Source organism: Scyliorhinus torazame, chromosome 6 (genome assembly GCF_047496885.1).
Source record: "Scyliorhinus torazame isolate Kashiwa2021f chromosome 6, sScyTor2.1, whole genome shotgun sequence".
Lineage (NCBI taxonomy): Eukaryota > Metazoa > Chordata > Chondrichthyes > Carcharhiniformes > Scyliorhinidae > Scyliorhinus > Scyliorhinus torazame.
The window spans coordinates 241629678-241651827 of record NC_092712.1 but is presented as its reverse complement, the minus strand read 5'-3'; the positions used below and the strand labels follow the sequence as shown (position 1 = coordinate 241651827).

Genomic DNA, 22150 nt, shown 5'->3' with positions numbered 1-22150 from the left:
TGCTGCAAACTCTCAGCAGGTCTGGCAGCATCTGTAGGGAGAGAAAAGAGCCAATGTTGAGTCCAGATGACCCTTTGTCAAAGCACTGACAAAGGGTCATTTGGACTCGAAACATTAGCTCTTTTCTCTCCCTACAGATGCTGCCAGACCTGCTGAGATTTTCCAACATTTTCTCTTTGGTTTCAGATTCCAGCATCCGCAGTGATTTGTTTTTATGAAATTGACGCATCTACCGACTAAATGTGTCAGAGAAAGTTAGGACCGGTTAATTAAGGTTTTTGTTTTTAATATAATCAACTTCTGCCAAGCAACTTTTTTGGCATTGCAAATTTCATTTTACAAGAGTAGACTCACATCCCTTCAGAATCAAATTATTGTACAGAAGTTTATAGAAGGACTTCAATTTTTATTTGTGTCTCATCTTTCTCAATCCCACCTATTTCACTTTCTGCACATTTACATTCTTAATTGATATTACTTAGTTATCTCAATGAACATTTATCAATCTGACTGGTTAAAGGAACACATGCATATTCTGTTCACACATTCCACAGAACCCCAATGGAGAGAGTGCTGCACTGAAAATGATTTCCAATTACCCACTCAAAAGTCATGATATGTCTAATCGTGAGCACTGGTCCTTTGCCACTAACCACAAAATGGAGGTTGGCTACCTCAGTTGGCTGGACAGCTGGTTCATGATACAGAATGACACCAACAGCGTGGGTTCAATTCCCATACGGACTGAGATTATTACATCCTTTCCTTCTTACCCATGTCTCTCACCCGAGGTGTGGTGACCTTAGTTAAATCACCACCAGTCAGCTCTGAAAAGGGAGAGCAGCCAATAGTCCTCTGGGATTGTGGTAACTTCTACAGCAACCCAAGCTATTGTTAGGGACTTAAGTAAGCAAATAAGAAAACAGATGCCTTCAAATAACAAAAAAAAAACTGAGTCTTGGACCAAGTGAGAGATATAGGTACAAATGAAATGAATAGCACCAGGATTATCTAGGTGAACATGTCGCAACGTCAGAACCAAACATATCAAGATACAGTGGTATAATAACATTAGTTGACTGGTTATGTTAAAATTTAACACTGCACTGGATACAACAGTGAATGTTTAGTACTGTCGTTGCCAGGCTATTGAGGAATGAGTACCACAGAGGGTGCAGAGAGGGACGACAAGAACTAAACATGCCAGTTAGAAGGTCCAATCATCACTGTCATGATATGCAGACACGCACACATAATGATATACAGACAAGCAGCTAATGGACACAGAGAACAGGACGTGACCAATAAGCAGGCAGGACACTCAGGGGTGGGATCGGACTAAAAAGACACTAGGCTCTCACACTCCGCCTCTTTCCATTGATGAACATCTAGAGAGTTAGTCAAGGGTGTTGTTACAATCTCACACCTCCACCACGTAGCTAAGAGCTAGTCTGGTTCAGTCAGACAGAGTAACCACACTTAAGTTAGCAGAGAGTCGAGCTCACAGAGAACTGTGCTATTAGTTCAATAACTTGATTGAGCTAACTTCAAGGTCTGGAGTATCTTTCTGATCTAAGCTGCACCCAGTTGCAGCCAGTGTTAGACCAGTGTACCCAACACGACAATCACAGCTTTGAGTGAAGACATTTTAAAGGTTTAGTTAGATAAGCAAGTTAGAGTTTTTAGTTGGATTACTGGTTTACAGATAGACTGATTTGAAAAATGATCTCAAAAGTGAAAGGATTTCAGTGATATGCTTTAGAAATACAGGAGCAGAATTTACGGTAGCCAACATAATTCCTTCCACATTCAAGGTCTCTGATCTTATAAAGAAAATGGCTATAATTTGGAGACTCCTCTACTTAGGCTGATATTCTGTGGTGGATTTACATAGAAACATAGAAAATAGGAGATGACCATTCAGCCCGTCGAGGCTGCTCCACAATTCATTATGATCATGGCTAAGTATCCAACTCAGTAACCTGTCCCTACTTCCCCATATCCTTTGATCCTTTTGCCACAAGAGCTATATCCAACACTTTCTTGAAAACATATAATGTTTTGGCCTCACCCATTTTGTGTGGTACCGAATTCCACAGGCTCACAACTCACTGGGTGAAGAGATTTCTCCTAATCTCGATCTTAAATGGTTTACCCTGTATCCTTAGATTGTGACATCTGGTTCTGGACTCGCCCAGCCATCGGCAACATCGTTCCTGCATCTACACTGTCTAGTCCTGTTAGAATTTTATACGTTTCTGTGAGATTACCCCCTCATTCTTCTAAACTCCAGTGAATATCACCCTAACCGACTCTTTATGTCCATCCCACCATCACAGGAATCAGTTGGGTAAACCTTGGCTGCACTCGCTCCATAACAAGTACATCCTTCCTCAGATAAGCAGACCGAAACAGCACACAATATTCCACGTGTGGCCTCATGAAGGCCCTGTATAACTGCATCCCTGCTCCTGTATTCGGGTTTGTATGCTCTCCCAGTGGCTGTGTGGGTTTCCTCTGGATGCTCTGGTTTCCCCCACCATCCAAAGATCTGCAGTTTAGGTGAATTGGCCATGCTTAATTGCGTCTTAATGTCTAAAAGGTTAGGTGAGCGGACTTCCGGGTGCGGCGATGACCAGCTGAGTCGCACGTTTCGGCAGCTCCCGGTGTAACAGACTTTTGGGCTCTTAATAAGAGCCCCAACGGCAATTTTAACGGCTAAAAGTACTGTGCGGTGAACCAGAAGGGAATCCCCCCTGGATACGGATGGAAAAAGGAGAGGAAGGTGGCCGGATTGAGGTGGATCCTTTAGAGCAGCGGCAAGGAAGGCAAGCAAAAACCAAGATGGCGTCGGAAGGTGGCTGTTTAATATGGGGTCCTGAACAACACGAGTTTTTGAAACGCTGCGTGGAAGAACTCAAAAAGGAAAAGAAGAAGGAGCTGTTGGCCCCGATATTACAGGCGATCGAAGGGCTAAAGGAGGAGCAAAAGACCCAGGAGCGGGAGCTTCGGGTCGTGAAGGCAAAGGCTGCCGAGAATGAGGACGACATACAGGGCCTGGTGGTGAAGACGGAGATGCACGAGGCACACCATAAACGATGTGTGGAAAGGCTGGAGGCGCTGGAGAACAACGCGAGGAGGAACAACCTAAGGATTCTTGGCCTTCCTGAAGGTGCAGAGGGAGCGGACGTCGGGGCATATGTGAGCACGATGCTGCACTCGTTAATGGGAGCGGAGGCCCCGGCGGGTCCGCTGGAGGTGGAGGGAGCATACCGAGTGATGGCGCGAGGACCGAGAGCAGGAGAAATTCCTAGAGCCATAGTGGTGAGATTCCTCCGTTTTAAGGACAGAGAGATGGTCCTTAGATGGGCAAAGAAAACTCGGAGCAGTAAATGGGAGAACGCGGTGATCCGCGTTTATCAAGACTGGAGTGCGGAGGTGGCGAGAAGGAGGGCGAGCTTTAATCGGGCCAAGGCGGTGCTTCATAAAAAGAAGATAAAATTTGGAATGCTGCAACCGGCAAGACTGTGGGTCACATACCAAGGGAGGCACCACTACTTTGAGACGGCGGATGAGGCGTGGACTTTTATCGTGGAAGAAAAATTGGAATGAGCGGGTTATTAAAAAAAAGAACGTTTCAAACAAAGTGGTGGGGCGAGTACGGGGGGCGAAGAAGGGGGGAAAGAGGAGTTTTATGTTATTAATCCTGCGATGTGGTAACTTTTCTCTCTTCCACAGGAAGTGGTGGGGGGAGGAAAGGAGGTGGAAGAGATGGGGCGTTGGCCATTGGGGGCGGGGCCAAGGGGGAAGCGCGGGCTCGGTTCCCGCGCTACGATAATCATGGCGGGAATAGGGAAGCAGGAAGGAGGGGGCATCGCACGGTGTGAGCCGAGGTCACGGGGGGAGGCCGAGGTCGGCCAGAGTTTGCTGACTTCTGGGAGCAACATGGGGGGTGTAACTACGCTAGTGGGGGATCTAGCGGGGGTGGGGGGGGGGGGGGGGGGGGGGTGGGAGGGGGGAATTATTGGGCTGCTGCTGCTGGGGAGAGGGGGGAGCTGGTATGGGCGGGGGGGCACCGCCTGGGGGGGGGGGGGGGGGGGACACAGCTGCGTGGGAACCGGGTGAGGAGCTGGAAAAAGGGGATGGCTAATCAACAAGGGGGGGGGTAAAAAGCCCCCCAACCCGGCTGATCACGTGGAACGTGAGAGGGCTGAACGGGCCGATAAAGAGGGCACGGGTACTCGCACACCTTAAGAAACTTAAGGCAGATGTGGTTATGTTACAGGAAACGCACTTGAAACTGATAGACCAGGTGAGACTGCGCAAAGGTTGGGTGGGGCAGGTGTTCCATTCGGGGCTAGATGCGAAAAACAGGGGGGTGGCTATATCAGTGGGGAAGCGGGTAATGTTTGAGGCAAAGACTATAGTGGCGGATAGCGGGGGCAGATACGTGATGGTGAGTGGCAAACTACAGGGGGAGACGGTGGTTTTGGTAAACGTATATGCCCCGAACTGGGATGATGCCAATTTTATGAGGCGTATGCTAGGACGCATCCCGGACCTAGAGGTGGGAAAGTTGGCAATGGGGGGAGATTTCAATACGGTGTTGGAACCAGGGCTGGACAGATCGAGGTCCAGGACTGGAAGGAGGCCGGCAGCAGCCAAGGTGCTTAAAGATTTTATGGAGCAGATGGGAGGAGTAGACCCGTGGAGATTTAGCAGACCAAGGAGTAAGGAGTTTTCGTTTTTCTCCTATGTCCACAAAGTCTATTCGCGAATAGACTTTTTTGTTTTGGGAAGGGCGTTGATCCCGAAGGTGAGGGGAACGGAGTATACGGCTATAGCCATTTCGGATCACGCTCCACATTGGGTGGACTTAGAGATAGGGGAGGAAACAGAAGGGCGCCCACCCTGGAGAATGGACATGGGACTAATGGCAGATGAGGGGGTGTGTCTAAGGGTGAGGGGGTGCATTGAAAAGTACTTGGAACTCAATGACAATGGCGAGATCCAGGTGGGAGTGGCCTGGGAGGCGCTGAAGGCAGTGGTTAGAGGGGAGCTGATATCAATAAGGGCACATAAAGGAAAGCAGGAGAGTAGGGAACGGGAGTGGTTGCTGCAAGAATTTCGGAGGGTGGACAGGCAATATGCGGAGGCACCGGAGGAGGGACTGTACAGGGAAAGGCTACACGTAGAATTTGACTTGCTGACAACGGGTACTGCAGAGGCACAGTGGAGGAAGGCACAGGGTGTACAGAACGAATATGGGGAGAAGGCGAGCAGGTTGCTGGCCCACCAATTGAGGAAAAGGGGAGCAGCGAGGGAAATAGGGGGAGTGAGGGATGAGGAAGGAGAGATGGAGCGGGGAGCAGAGAGAGTGAATGGAGTGTTCAAGGCATTTTATAAAAAATTATACGAAGCTCAACCCCCGGATGGGAGGGAGAGAATGATGGGCTTTCTGGACCGGCTGGAATTTCCCAAGGTGGAAGAGCAGGAAAGGGTGGGACTGGGAGCACAGATTGAAATAGAGGAAGTAGTGAAAGGAATTAGGAGCATGCAGGCGGGGAAGGCTCCGGGACCGGATGGATTCCCAGTTGAATTTTACAGGAAATATGTGGACTTGCTCGCCCCGCTACTGATGAGGACCTTTAATGAGGCAAAGGAAAGGGGACAGCTGCCCCCGACTATGTCTGAGGCAACGATATCGCTTCTCCTAAAGAAGGAAAAGGACCCGCTGCAATGCGGGTCCTATAGACCTATTTCCCTCCTAAATGTAGACGCTAAGATTCTGGCCAAGGTAATGGCAATGAGGATAGAGGATTGTGTCCCGAGGGTGGTCCATGAGGACCAAACTGGGTTTGTGAAAGGGAGACAGCTGAATACGAATATACGGAGGCTGCTAGGGGTAATGATGATGGCCCCACCAGAGGGAGAAACGGAGATAGTAGTGGCGATGGATGCCGAGAAACCATTTGATAGAGTGGAGTGGGATTATTTGTGGGAGGTGCTGAGGAGATTTGGTTTTGGAGATGAGTATGTTGGATGGGTGCAGCTGTTGTATCGGGCCCCAGTGGCGAGTGTGGTCACGAATGGACGGGGATCTGTATACTTTCGGCTCCATAGAGGGACAAGGCAGGGATACCCTCTGTCCCGATTACTGTTTGCACTGGCGATTGAGCCACTGGCAATAGCATTGAGGGGTGCCAAGAAGTGGAGGGGAGTACTCAGGGGAGGAGAAGAACACCGGGTATCTCTGTATGCGGATGATTTCTTGTCATATGTAGCGGACCCGGCGGAGGGGATGCCAGAGATAATGCGGACACTTCGGGAGTTTGGAGAATTCTCAGGATATAAACTGAACATGGGGAAAAGTGAGTTGTTTGTGGTGCATCCAGGGGAGCAGAGCAGAGAAATAGAGGACTTTCCGCTGAGGAAGGTAACAAGGGACTTTCGTTACTTGGGGATCCAGATAGCCAAGGATTGGGGTACATTGCATAGGTTAAATTTAACGCGATTGGTGGAACAAATGGAGGAGGACTTCAAGAGATGGGACATGGTATCCCTGTCACTGGCAGGGAGGGTGCAGGCAGTTAAAATGGTAGTCCTCCCGAGATTCCTCTGTGTTTCAGTGCCTCCCGGTGGTGATCACGAAGGCTTTTTTCAAAAGGATCGAAAAGAGTATCATGAGTTGTGTGTGGGCCGGGAAGACCCCAAGAGTGAGGAAGGGATTCTTACAGCGTAGTAGGGATAGGGGGGGGCTGGCACTACCGAGCCTAAGTGAGTACTACTGGGCCGCCAATATCTCAATGGTGAGTAAGTGGATGGGGGAAGAGGAGGGAGCGGCGTGGAAGAGATTGGAGAGGGCGTCCTGTAGGGGGACTAGCCTACAAGCTATGGTGACGGCCCCATTGCAGTTCTCACCGAAGAAATACACCACAAGCCCGGTGGTGGTGGCTACTCTGAAGATTTGGGGGCAGTGGAGACGGCATAGGGGAAAGACGGGAGCCTTGGTGGGGTCCCCGATAAGAAACAACCATAGGTTTGCCCCGGGGAGAATGGATGGGGGATTTGGAATATGGCAAAGAGCAGGAGTAACGCAACTGAAAGATCTGTTTGTGGATGGGAAGTTCGCAAGTCTGGGAGCGCTGACCGAGAAATATGGGTTGCCCCAAGGGAATGCATTCCGGTATATGCAACTGAGGGCTTTTGCGAGGCAGCAGGTGAGGGAATTCTCACAGCTCCCGACGCATGAGGTGCAGGACAGAGTAATCTCAAAGACATGGGTGGGGGACGGTAAGGTGTCAGATATATATAGGGAAATGAGGGACGAGGGGGAGATTGTGGTAGATGAGCTGAAAGGGAAATGGGAAGAAGAGCTGGGGGAGGAGATCGAGGAGGGGCTGTGGGCTGATGCCCTAAGCAGGGTAAACTCATCGTCCTCGTGTGCCAGGCTAAGCCTGATACAATTTAAGGTGTTACACAGGGCGCATATGACTGGAGCACGGCTCAGTAAATTTTTTGGGGTAGAGGATAGGTGTGCGAGATGCTCGAGAAGCCCAGCGAATCACACCCACATGTTCTGGTCATGTCCGGCACTACAGGGGTTCTGGGTGGGGGTGACAAAGGTGCTTTCGAAAGTAGTGGGGGTCCAGGTCGAACCAAGCTGGGGGTTGGCTATATTTGGGGTTCCACAAGAGCCGGGAGTGCAGGAGGCGAGAGAGGCCGATGTTTTGGCCTTTGCGTCCCTAGTAGCCCGGCGCAGGATACTGTTGATGTGGAAGGAAGCCAAACCCCCGGGGGCAGAGACCTAGATAAATGACATGGCAGGGTTTATAAAGCTGGAACGGATTAAGTTCGTCCTAAGGGGATCGGCTCAAGGGTTCACCAGGCGGTGGCAACCGTTCGTCGAATACCTCACAGAAAGATAGAGGGAATGGAAAAGAAGGCAGCAGCAGCAGCCCAGGGGGGAGGGGGGGGGGGGGGGGGAAAGGAACCAGAAGGAGTCTCAGGGTTATTAATATATATGTATAATATGTATAGGTCGTTGCTATAAATAATTGTATACTGGATTGTTAAACCATATTCTTGGAGAGTGTTTATCTGAGACAAGTCAGTTGCCATTTAGTTTTAGTTTTAGTTATATATTATTTATTCTTTGTTTATAAAACAGGTCAGTGTTATTTATACTGTTATATTATTGTGTAAAGGATACACAATGTACTGTGATGGTTGACCAAAAATTTCCAATAAAATATTCTTAAAAAAAAGTTAGGTGGGATTGCGGGGGTGGGACGGGGGTGTAGGTAGGATGCTCCTTTGGAGCGTCGGTGCAGAACACGATGGCCAAACAGCCTCCTTCTCCATTGTAGTGATTCTATGATCCTTCTATGATAATGGGGGGGGGGGGGGGGGGGGTCGGAGAGTAGATAGGGAGAAACTGTTCCGTTTTGAAAAAGGATGAAGAACGAGAGGGCACAGATTTAAAGTGCTTTGCAAAAGATGCAAATGTGACAATAGAAAAAATGTTTCTGCAAAACGAGTGGTTTGGATCTGGAATACACCGTGGTGGAGGCAGGTTCATTTGAGGAATTAAATCGGGCAATAGATCATTATTTGAATAGAAACAATGTGCAGGGGCTACGGGGAAAACAAAGGAGAATGGAACATGTCATGATGCTCATTTGGCAAGCCAGTGCAGGCATGATGGACAAAATGGCCTCCTTCTGAACCTTACAATTCGGTACACTAATAATGCAAACCCGTAATTTCTTTCTCAGTGTGTTGCAGTGACACATACACCCAGGGGAATCTGGGCCACAGCTTTGAAGAATTTTCAGAAAGTTGGGATTCTCTAATGGGAAAGTTCGGAATCAAAAACTGCAATTGACCAAATAGCTCTTCAAAAAAAAGTAAAAATTCTTTTAATTAAGCCGCAAGATAATATACAACCTCTTAGCAAAAATACACAACTTAATGACAGCATTAATATGTACTCCAATCTTAAAAAAAAAATCACTATCTCTGATAAATCAATGTTTTGTGCCTTAGAAAATATTTAATTTGAAGACAAAGCAGTCATTTAGTGCTGAACAGATATTCAAATTATCACATAGCTTGAACGAACACACAAGATTCCAGAAACACTTTCAATTAATTTTTTAATTTAAAAAAAAAATTTTTTTTTTTTTTTTTATAAAACTTAACTGGTTTCTTCCAGACTTACCTCATTCAGATCAAGAAATGCGGAATTACATGGATAGGTATAAACCCTGCAAGAATGAGAAGATTAAATGAATAAAGTCTTAAATTTAAATGAAATCCATTGAATTATATATATTAAGATAAAAAGGGATATGAAATGTTTAAGATTAAACAATATGTCTAGGTTATATTTCAGTTGTCATATAAGAACTAGGAACAGGAGTAGGTCATCTGGCCCCTCGAGCCTGCTCCGCCATTTAATGAGATCATGGCTGATCTTTGTGGACTCAGCTCCACTCTCCAGCCCGCTCACCATATCCCCGAATCCCTTTATTCTTTAGAAAGGCATCTATCTTTTTCTTAAAAACGTTTAAAGAAGGAGCCTCAACTGCTTCACTGGGCAAGGAATCCCAGAGATTCACAACCCTTTGGGTGAAGAAGTTCCTCCTACACTCCGTCCTAAATCTACCTCCCCTTATTTTGAGGCTCTGCCCCCTAGTTCTGCTTTCCCCGACCAGTGGAAACAACCTGCCCACATCTATTCTATCTATTCCCTTCATAATTTTATATGTCTCAATAAGATCCTCCAGCACCCTTCTAAACTCCAATGAGTACAGTCCCAGTCTACTCAACCTCTCGTCATAATCTAATCCCCTCAACTCTGGGATCTCCTCTGCACTCCCTCCAGTGCCAACATGTCCTTTCTCAGGTAAGGAAACCAAAACTGAACACAATACTCCAGATGCGGTCTCACCAACACCCTATACAATTGCAGCATAACCTCACTAGTCTTGAACTCCATCCCTCTAGCAATGAAAGACAAAACTCGATTAACCTTCTTAATCACCTGTTGCACCTGCACACCAACTTTTTACGACTCGTGCACCAGCACACCCAGGTCCCTCTGCACAGCAGCATGTTTTTACATCTTACCGTTTAAATAATAATCCATTCTGCTGTTATTCCCCCCAAAATGGATAGCCTCACACTTGGCAACATTGAATTCCATCTGCCAGACCCTAGCCCATTCACCTAACCTAGCCAAATCCTTCTGCAGACTTGCGGTATCCTCTGCCCTTTTTGCTTTACCACTCATCTTAGTGTCGTCTGCAAACTTTGACACATTGCACTTGGCCCCAAACTCCAAATCGTCTATGTAAATTGTGACCAACTCCGGGCCCAACACTGATCCTTGAGGGACCCCACTAGTTAAAGGTTGCCAACCAGAGAAACACCCATTTATCCCCACTCTCTGCTTTCTGTTAGTTAACCAATCCTCTACCCATGCTACCACTTTACCCTCAATGCCATGCATCTTTAGTTTATGCAGCAACCTTTTGTGTGACAGCTTGTCAAAAGCTTTCTGGAAATCCAGATATACCACATCCATTGGCTCCCCGTTATCTACTGCACTGGTAACGTCCTCAAAAAATTCTACCAAATTAGTCAGACACGACCTACCCTTTGTGAACCCATGCTGCGTCTGCCCAATGGGACAATTTCCCTCCAGGTGCCCCGCTATTTCCTCCTTAATGATAGATTCCAGCATTTTCCCTACAACCGAAGTTAAGCTTACCGGCCTGTAATTACCCGCTTTCTGCCGACCTCCTTTTTTTAAACAGTGGTGTCACGTTTGCTACTTTCCAATCCTCTGGGACCACCCCAGAGTCTAGTGAATTTTGATAAATTATCACTAGTGCGTTTACAATTTCCCTAGCCATCTCTTTTAACACTCTGGGATGCATCCCATCAGGGCCAGGAGACGAGTCTACCTTTAGCCCCATTAGCTTGCCCAATACTACCTCCTTCGTGATTACAATCATCTCAAGGTACTCCCCTATCATATCCTTATTTCCATCAGTCACTGGCATGTTATTTGTGTCCTCCACTGTGAAGACTGACCCAAAAAACCTGTTCAGCTCCTCAGCCATTTCCCCGTCTCCTATTATTAAATCTCCCTTCTCATCTTCCAAAGGACCAATATTTACCTTAGCCACTCTTTTTTGTCTTATATATTTGTAGAAGCTTTTACCATCTGCTTTTATGTTCTGAGCCAGTTTACTTTCATAGTCTACCTTACTCTTCTTTATGGCTTTTTTAGTAGCTTTCTGTTGTCCTCTAAAGACTTCCCAGTCCTCTAGTCTCCCACTGATCTTTGCTACTTTGTATGTTTTTTCCTTCAATTTGATACTCCCTCACCTCCTTAGATATCCACGGTGGATTTTTCCCCTTTCTACCGTCTTTCTTTTTTGTCGGTATGAACCTTTTCTGAACACTGTGAAAGATCGCTTGGAAGGTTCTCCACTGTTCCTCAACTGCTTCACCATGAAGTCTTTGCTCCCAGTCTACATTAGCTAGTTCTTCTCTCATCCCATTGTAATCTCCTTTGTTTAAGCACAAAACACTAGCGTTTGATTTTACCTCGTCATCCTCCAACTGTATTTTAAATTCCACCATATTGTGGTTGCTCCTTCCAAGAGGATCCCGAACTATGAGATCCTGAATCAATCCTGCCTCATTGCACAGGACCAGATCGAGGACCGCTTGTTCCCTTGTAGGTTCCATTACATACTGTTCCAGGAAATTATCCCGGGCACATTCTATAAACTCCTCCTCAAGGCTGCCTTTACCAACCTGGTTAAACCAATCGATATGCATTAAAATCTCCCATGATAACCGCTGTACCATTTCTACATGCATCCGTTATTTCTTTGCTTATTGCCTGCCCTACCATCCGGTTACTATTTGGTGGCCTATAGATTACTCCCATCAGTGACCTTTTCGCCTTACTATTCCTGATTTCCACCCAAATTGATTCAACCTTGTCCTCCATAGCACCAATATCATCCCTTACTATTGTCCGGATGCCATCCTTAAACAACCAAGCTAAACCACCGCCCTTGCCGTCCATTCTATCCTTTCGTCGCATTTATATTAGAAATCTAGTGCTAGGAGACAGATAGTTAACAGTAACTTTTAAAAATATATATATTAAAACATTTTTAAAAAAACTTTTAATTTTAATTAATTGACGCTATGTCAGTTAGAGGGGTGCAGTGCTCTGACTGTGAGATGTGGCAGGTCCGGGAGGCTTCCAGCGTCCTGGATGGCTTCATCTGCAGAAAGTGCACCCAACTGGAGCTCCTCACAGACCGCATGGTTCGGTTGGAGCAGCAATTGGATGCACTTAGGAGCAGGCAGGTGGCGGAAAGCGTCATAGATCAGTTATATAAATGTGGTCACACCCAAGGTGCAGGCAGAGAAATGGGTGACCACCAGAAAGGGCAGGCAGTCAGTGCAGGAATCCCCTGTGGTTGTCCCCCTCTCGAACAGGTATACCCCTTTGGATACTGTCGGGGGGGGGGGGATAGCCTATCAGGGGAAAACAACAGCAGCCAGAGCAGTGGCACCACGGCTGGCTCTGATGTTCAGAAGGGAGGGTCAAAGCGCAGAAGAGCAATAGTAATAGGGGACTCTATAGTCAGGGGCACAGATAGGCGCTTCTGTGGACGTGAAAGAGACTCCAGGATGGTATGTTGCCTCCCTGGTGCCAGGGTCCAGGATGTCTCCGAACGGGTAGAGGGCATCCTGAAGGGGAGGGCAAACAGGCAGAGGGCGTTGTACATTTTGGTACTAACGACATAGGCAGGAAGGGGCATGAGGTCCTGCATCAGGAGTTCAGGGAGCGAGGCAGAAAGTTAAAAGACAGGACCTCTAGGGTTGTAATCTCGGGATTACTCCCTGTGCCACGTGCCAGTGAGGCTAGAAATAGGAAGATAGAGCAGCTAAACACGTGGCTAAACAGCTGGTGGAGGAGGGAGGGTTTCCGTTATCTGGACAACTGGGAGCTCTTCCGGGGCAGGTGTGACCTATACAAGGACGGGTTGCATCTAAACTGGAGAGGCATAAATATCCTGGCCGCGAGGTTTGCTAGTGTCACATGGGAGGGTTTAAACTAATACGGCAGGGGGGTGGGCACGGGAGCAATAGGTCAGAAGGTGAGAGCACTGAGGGAGAACTAGGGAATAGGGACAGTGGGGCTCTGAGGCAGAGCAGACAGGGAGAAGTTGCTGAACACAGCGGGTCTGGTGGCCTGAAGTGCATATGGTTTAATGCAAGAAGTATTACGGGTAAGGCAGATGAACTTAGAGCTTGGATTAGTACTTGGAACTATTATGTTGTTGCCATTACAGAGACCTGGTTGAGGGAAGGGCAGGATTGGCAGCTAAACGTTCCAGGATTTAGATGTTTCAGGCGGGATAGAGGGGGATGTAAAAGGGGTGGCGGAGTTGCGCTACTGGTTAGGGAGAATATCACAGCTGTACTGCGGGAGGACACCTCAGAGGGCAGTGAGGCAATATGGGTAGAGATCAGGAATAAGAAGGGTGCAGTCTCAATGTTGGGGGTTTACTACAGGCCTCCCAACAGCCAGCGGGAGATAGAGGAGCAGATAGGTAGACAGATTTTGGAAGAGTGTAAAAACAACAGGGTTGTGGTGATAGGAGACTTCAACTTCCCCAATATTGACTGGGACTCACTTAGTGCCAGGGGCTTAGACGGGGCAGAGTTTGTAAGGAGCATCCAGGAGGGCTTCTTAAAACAATATGTGGACAGTCCAACTAGGGAAGGGGCGGTACTGGACCTGGTATTGGGGAATGAGCCCGGCCAGGTGGTAGATGTTTCAGCAGGGGAGCATTTCGGGAACAGTGACCACAATTCAGTAAGTTTTAAAGTGCTGGTGGACAAGGATAAGAGTGGTCCTAGGATGAATGTGCTAAATTGGGGGAAGGCTCATTTTAACAATATTAGGCAGGAACTGAAGAACATAGATTGGGGGCGGATGTTTGAGGGCAAATCAACATCTGACATGTGGGAGGCTTTCAAGTGTCAGTTGAAAGGAATTCAGGACCGGCATGTTCCTGTGAGGAAGAAGGATAAATACGGCAATTTTCGGGAACCTTGGATAATGAGAGATATTGTAGGCCTCGTCAAAAAGAAAAAGGAGGCATTTGTCAGGGCTAAAAGGCTGGGAACAGACAAAGCCTGTGAGGAATATAAGGAAAGTAGGAAGGAACTTAAGCAAGGAGTCAGGAGGGCTAGAAGGGGTCACGAAAAGTCATTGACAAATAGGGTTAAGGAAAATCCCAAGGCTTTTTACACGTACATAAAAAGAAAGGGTTGGCCCACTGAAGGATAGGCAAGGGAATCTATGTGTGGAGCCAGAGGAAATGGGTGAGGTACTAAATGAATACTTTGCATCAGTATTCACCAAAGAGAAGAAATTGGTAGATGTTGAGTCTGGAGAAGGGCGTGAAGATAGCCTGGGTCACATTGAGATCCAAAAAGACGAGGTGTTGGGTGTGTTAAAAAATATTAAGGTAGATAAGTCCCCAGGGCCTGATGGGATCTACCCCAGAATACTGAAGGAGGCTGGAGAGGAAATTGCTGAGGCCTTGACAGAAATCTTTGGATCCTCACTGTCTTCAGGTGATGTCCCGGAGGACTGGAGAATAGCCAATGTTGTTCCTCTGTTTAAGAAGGGTAGCAAGGATAATTCAGGGAACTACAGGCCGGTGAGCCTTACTTCAGTGGTAGGGAAATAACTGGAGAGAATTCTTCATGACAGGATCTACTCCCATTTGGAAGCAAATGGACGTATTAGTGAGAGGCAGCATGGTTTTGTGAAGGGGAGGTCGTGTCTCACTAACTTGATAGAGTTTTTCGAGGAGGTCACTAAGATGATTGATGCAGGTAGGGCAGTGGATGTTGTCTATATGGACTTCAGTAAGGCCTTTGACAAGGTCCCTCATGGTAGACTAGCACAAAAGGCGAAGTCTACCATGGGATCAGGGGTGAGCTGGCAAGGTGGATACAGAACTGGCTAGGTCATATAAGGCAGAGAGTAGCAATGGAAGGATGCTTTTCTAATTGGAGGGCTGTGACCAGTGGTGTTCCACAGGGATCAGTGCTGGGACCTTTGCTGTTTGGAGTATATATAAATGATTTGGAGGAAAACGTAACTGGTCTGATTAGTAAGTTTGCAGACGACACAAAGGTTGGTGGAATTGCAGATAGCGATGAGGACTGACAGAGGATACAGCAGGATTTAGATTGTTTGGAGACTTGGGCGGAGAGATGGCAGATGGAGTTTAATCCGGACAAATGTGAGGTAATGCATTTTGGAAGGTCGAATGCAGGTCGGGAATATACAGTGAATGGTAGAACCCTCAAGAGTATTGAAAGTCAAAGAGATCTAGGAGTACATGTCCACAGGTCACTGAAAGGGGCAACACAGGTGGAGAAGGTAGTCAAGAACGCATACGGCATGCTTGCCTTCATTGGCCGGGGCATTGAGTATAAGAATTGGCAAGTCATGTTGCAGCTGTATAGAACCTTAGTTAGGCCACACTTGGAATATAGTGTTCAATTCTGGTCGCCACACTACCAGAAGGATGTGGAGGCTTTAGAGAGGGTGCAGAAGAGATTTACCAGAATGTTGCCTGGTATGGAGGGCATTAGCTATGAGGAGCGGTTGCATAAACTCGGTTTGTTCTCACTGGAACGAAGGAGGTTGAGGGGCGGCCTGATAGAGGTCTACAAAATTATGAGGGGCATAGACAGAGTGGATAGTCAGAGGCTTTTCCCCGGGGTAGAGGAGTCAATTACTAGGGGGCATAGGTTTAAGGTGAGAGGGGCAAGGTTTAGAGTAGATGTACGAGGCAAGTTTTTTTACGCAGAGGGTAGTGGGTGCCTGGAACTAGTTACCGGAGGAGGTGGTGGAAGCAGGGACGATAGTGACATTTAAGGGGCATCTTGACAAATACATGAATAGGATGGGAATAGAAGGATACGGACCCAGGAAGTGTAGAAGATTGTAGTTCAGTCGGGCAGCATGGGCGGCACGGGCTTGGAGGGCCGAAGGGCCTGTTCCCGGGCTGTACATTTCTTTGTTCTTTGTATAGTCTGATACCCTTGGATATTTAACTCCCAGTCATGACCATCTTTTAACCATGTTTCAGTAATGGCCACTAAATCACAGTCATTCACGATGATTTGCGCCATCAACTCATTTACCTTATTTTGTATACTACGAGCATTCAGGTAAAGTACATTTATACTGTTTTTTGTGTCTTTGTTATGAATCCTAACACCTTGATCTGTAACTCTTCGCAATTTATTTTTCCTCTTACCCTTTCTCCTAATTTTCCTGGTCTTTGAACCCATATCTCGACATAATAACCTGGCACGTAACCTGCTGCCTTGATCTCCATTAACCATTATATTGTCCATGGCTTTACACTTCCCTTGCCCCCAACTTGCTAGTTTAAAGTCCTTGTGACCAACCTATTTATCCTATTCGCGAGAACACTGGTCCCAGAATGGTTCAGGTGAGGACCGTCCCAACGGTACAGGTCCCTCCTGCCCCAGTACTGATGCCAATGCCCCATGAAATGGAATCCCTCTTTCCCGCACCACTCCTTTAGCCACGTGTTAACTTCTCTAATTTTCTCAACCCTATGCCAATTGGCACGTGGCTCGGGTAGTTATCCAAAGATTATAACCCTGGAGGACCTGCTCTTTAATTTAGTCCCTAGTGTTTGATAATCCCCAAACAGGTCCTCTTTCCTAGTCTTACCTATATTGTTAGTCCCAACGTGGACCACAACAACTGGATCCTTCCCCTCCCTCTCCAAAATCCTTTCAAGCCGATCAGAGATGTCCCTCACCCTGGCACTGGGCAGGCAACATACCATGCGGGACTCTCGATCTGGCTTACAAAGGATGCCATCACTCCCCCTAATTATAGAATCCCCTACAACTACCACTTGTCTTTTTGCTCCCCCCTCTTGAATGGCTTCCTGTACCATGGTGCAGTGGTCAGTCAACACATCCTCCCTGCAGCCCTCTTCCTCATCCACACAGGGAGTAAGTGTCTCATACCTGTTGGACAAGGTCAAGGGCTGAGGCTCCTCAACTCCTAAACTCAGGATCCCCCTACCTGCCTCCCTTGCAGTCACACCACTCTGTCCCTGACCACTGTCCGAATTAACAGTACTGATTCTACCGGGTGTGACTGCCTCCTGAAACAAAGCGCCAGGTAATGTTCCCCCTCCCTGATGTGCCGCAGTGTGTGCAGCTCGGTCTCCAGCTCATCAATTCTGTGCCGAAATTCCTCGAGCAGCCAACACTTGCTGCAGATGTGGTCACTGACGGTCTCAATGGGATCCACCAGTTCCATCATCATACAGCAACAGCACATCACCTGTCCAGCCATATTCAACTAGTTAATTAATTTAAATCTTTTTTAAAAACATTTTTTTATATAACCTCAAGGATAAACCCGAACACCAACAAAAAACACAGCCCTCTCTCACCACTCACCCGAACTCAGTCACTCACCTAAACTCAGATGCACTCTGTTCCAATCAGCACTCAGTCACTCACCTAAACTCAGATGCACTCTGTTCCAATCAGCACTCAGTCACTCACCTAAACTCAGATGCACTCTGTTCCAATCAGCACTCCGTGACTAAAGGCACTCCTGCCACATCATTTGTGCACTCACCTCTCCCAGCACTGTCCCGGCTCTCTCCTCTGGCGTTGTTTTCGCTGTCCCGGCTCTCTCCTCCCGCGCTTTTTAAATCTCCCGGCTCTCTCCTCCGGCGCTGTTTTCGCTGTCCCGGCTCTCTCTGCTCCCGCACTGTTTTCGCTGTCCCGGCTCTCTCTGCTACCGCGCTGTTATCTACATTATACTGCATTTGCCCACTCATTCAACTTGTCCAAATCACACTGAAGCATTTATACATCCTCCTCACAACTCACCCTCCCACCTAACTTTGTGTCATCTGCAAATTTGGAGATATTACATTTTGTTCTCTCATATAAATCATTAATATATATTGTGAATAGCTGGGGTCATCGCACTGATCCCTGTGGTACCCATTAGCACTGCCTGCTACTTGGAAAAAGACAAATTTATTTATACTCCTTCTTTCCTGTCTGCCAGGCAGTTTTCTATCCATCTCAATGCACTACCCCAAATCTCATGTCGAAACGTGTCGAAAACCTTCTTAAAAATCAAACAAACCACATCCACTGGCTTCCCCTCATCAACTCTAATGGTTACGCCCTTGAAGAATTGCTGTAGATTTGTCAAGCAGGATTTCCTTTCCATAAATCCATGCTGACTCTGATCCAAGTGCTCTGCTATTAAATTATTTAGAATGGACTAGTATTTTCCCCACTACTAATGTCAGGCTGACTGGTCTATAATTCCCTGTTTTCTCTCTACCTCCCTTTTTAAATAGTGGAATTAAATTAGCTACCCTCCAATCCATATGAACTGTTCCAGACTGAGCACGGGACCCTTGAAAGGTGACCGCCAATATATTCACTATTTCTTGGTCCACTTCCTTAAATACTCTGGGATGTAGGTTATCGGGCCCTAGGGGTTTATTGGCCAAAGTATGTATTTCTTTGGTCAGCCATTTCTTTGTTTCCCATTATAAAATCGCCTGTTTCTGACTGTAAGGGACCTCACAAGTGACCAGTAAGCTGGCTGCAAAGCAGAGGAGGTTATTTTTGTTCATTCAAGGGATGTGGGAATCATTGGTTGGGCCAACATTTACTGCCCATCACTGAGGACATTTAAAAGTTGCACATTGCTGTGGATCTGGAGTCACATGTAGGCCAGACCAGGTTTCCTTCCCTAAAGGACATTAGTGAACCAGATGGGTTTTTACAACAATCGACAATGGTCACCCTGAGACATCTAATTCCAGATTTTTAGTGAATTCAAATTTCCCCATCTGCCATGGTGGGATTCAAACCCATGACTCTGAGTCTCTAGATTTCTAGCCCAACGATAATACCACTCTGCCACTGCCTCCCGAGTATTGGCATTCATGTGTTCACCACCATCTCCTTGGATGATCTGAAAATTTCTGGCCACGGAGTTGGAGATTATGAGCACAACATTTTTTTGTATCTAGTATTAGAATCAAGAGATGGAGTGAGGTGTGGGTTAGCCAGAAACCGAAGGATACCGATCCTACTCAATGTCAGCAACTACCCGAACTGCCAGATGCATCATTTCCACACTTATATTAGGTCCTGAGTAGAATTTCCAAGTTAGTAACAATTGTACATGAAAAATTGGGTTAAGATAATAAAACAGAGAAAGGAGTCTCTTATTCAATTACCAGTGCTAAATGCAAATCCATAAATCAGAGATGGAAATAACTTGGATGGAATTTACATCCTTAATTTACTCAAGGAGCTGGATTCTCCAATTTTGAAAAGCCAGGAGAAGCAAATGCCGAGCCGACAGACACACAAAGCAACAAAGCGCCGGCCACGCCAGAACGAGAAGGACCGACCCGCCGCACGAGGAACCTCCCCTCACGAGAGGGTGGATGGAGGATGTTTCTCTCAAGGTAACTAAGATCATAGAGAGGAGATGAAGACCGGTATTCAGGCTGCGGTCAGGGTGGCGGCCGGGGAAGCTGTGGAAACCATGCAGGTGGCTCTGGACAAGGCAGAGAGGCGATTGAAGGTCCAGGGGAACAACTGACCAGAGTGACTGGATCGCCACCCTGGAGAAGGAAATAGTGAAGTTGGTCACAATACAGGGGAGTCTGAAGGGTAGATAGAGGATCAGGAGAACCGGTCATGGCACCAAAGCCTATGGACAGTGGGGCTGCTGGAAGGGATTGAAGGCAGGGACCCCACAGACCATGTGGCCCAAATGCTCGGCAATCTGGTGGGAAAGGATAACTTCCCCAACCCACCAGAAATAGACAAAGCTCACTGGTCAGCCTGAAGTCAAGTATAGGTTACTGTAGCTGATAGGTGTAGTTTAACTCGGAGTAGATGTGGTGTTTGCATGTTGAGATAACTTTTCTGTATGTAAATAAACAATCTTTTGAACTAACTAATTGGTCATGTGGTCATTTGATCGATACAAGGGAAGGCTTGTGATTCACTAAGATAAATAGAAATACCCACAGTATTGGCGACGCTGTTGGGACCGAAACAGAGCAACATTATTGGCATCACTGGGTGGGAAAAACAGCAGCAGGCCCCTTATACAACACGAGCGCCGGGAAACACCATGACTAAACACGCTTGCTATTGGACTTTGTTCCCAATTAGTGGAGTGGAGTCGAGCCCACAGTTTCTTCATATCTACTTGATCAAATGATTTAATCATCTTAAATTCTTCAATTAAATGACCCCTTGATCTTCTATGCACATGATAATACAAACCTAATCTATGCTACCTGCAATTTAAACCCTTTAGATATAATTCCCGCCAGTCTTTGCTTTAACCCTTCCAAGATCAACATTTTAATTATACATTTACTATTACACATTAGCTGCATGGCAGATTTGAACTAATTAAACCTGTTGGTAAAGAAAAGCACTCTTTTCTCTGCAAATACCACTGCATGTTAAAGAACAGCAGTATTAGAATTGGTTCAGATGAAAACAATCCCTTTGGCACATTTGAGTGCACCTTTGATGACCAAAGCCTGCATGGAACCTTGCATATCCCAATTCAATCCATGTATGTGTCATTTTTCTAACAGCCATTTACATTTTTAACATCAGTTCACAGTTAATGTATTATGGGGATGGCATGTCACACACACCCGTCTACCATATTCATCGGTCATTAATAACGTAATATCTGACTTCTGTGGGCGGCGATGACTAGCTAAGTCGCACGTTTCGGCAGCTCCCGGTGGAACGGACTTTTGGGCTCTTAATAAGAGCCCCAACGGCAATTTTAACAGCTTAAAGTACTGTACGGTAAACCAGAAGGGAATCCCCCCTGGATACGGATGGAAAAAGGAGGAAAGTGGCCGGATTGCGGTGGATCCTTTAGAGCAGCGGCAAGGAAGGCAAGCAAAAACCAAGATGGCGTCGGAAGGTGGCAGTTTAATATGGGGCCCTGAACAACACGAGTTCTTGAAATGCTGTGTGGAAGAGCTCAAAAAGGAAATGAAGAAAGAGCTGTTGGCCCCGATACTACAGGTGATCGAAGGGCTAAAGGAGGAACAAAAGACCCAGGAGCGGGAGCTTCGGGTCGTGAAGGCAAAGGATGCCGAGAACGAGGACGATATACAGGGCCTGGTGGTGAAGACGGAGATGCACGAGGCACACCATAAACGATGTGTGGAAAGGCTGGAGGTGCTGGAGAATGATGCGAGGAGGAAGAATTTAAGGATTCTTGGTCTTCCTGAAGGTGCAGAAGGGGTGGACGTCGGGGCATATGTGAGCACGATGCTGCACTCGTTAATGGGAGCGGAGGCCCCGACGGGTCCGTTGGAGGCGGAGGGAGCATACCGAGTGATGGCGCGAGGACCGAGAGCAGGAGAAATTCCCAGAGCCATAGTGGTGAGATTCCTCCGTTTTAAGGACAGAGAGATGGTCCTCAGATGGGCAAAGAAAACTTGGAGCAGTAGGTGGGAGAACGCGGTGATCCGTGTATATCAAGACTGGAGTGCGGAGGTGGCGAGAAGGAGGGCGAGCTTTAATCGGGCCAAGGCGGTGCTTCATAAAAAGATTAAATTTGGAATGCTGCAGCCGGCAAGACTGTGGGTCACATATCAAGGGTAGCACCACTACTTTGAAACGGCGGATGAGGCGTGGATATTTATTGCTGAAGAGAAATTGGAATAAGCGGGTTATTAAAAAAGAACTTTTGAGACAAAGTGGTGGGGCGAATATGGGGGGGGGGGAAAGAGATGATTTTAATGTTTTTTTATTTTTATGTTGTTAATCCTGCGACCCGGTAACTTTTCTCTCTTCCACAGGTTGTGGGGGAGGGAGGAAGGGAGGTGGAGGAGCTGGGGGCTTTGGCCATTGGGGGCGGGGCCAAAAGGGAAGCGCGGGCTTTGTTCCCGCGCTATGATAATTATGGCGGGAATAGGGAAGCAGGAAG

The 22150-nt window shown here is 47.1% G+C and overlaps 1 protein-coding gene across 1 annotated transcript in view; it reads right to left on the bottom strand.

Moving 5' to 3' along the window:
* Positions 1-22150, bottom strand: part of LOC140425793 (synaptonemal complex protein 2-like) — a 111939-nt gene that overhangs the window by 37560 nt on the left and 52229 nt on the right. The window contains exon 5 of the mRNA XM_072510209.1: positions 9224-9269. Coding sequence (XP_072366310.1) covers positions 9224-9269 — 46 coding nt within the window. The remainder of the gene's footprint in view (positions 1-9223; positions 9270-22150) is intronic.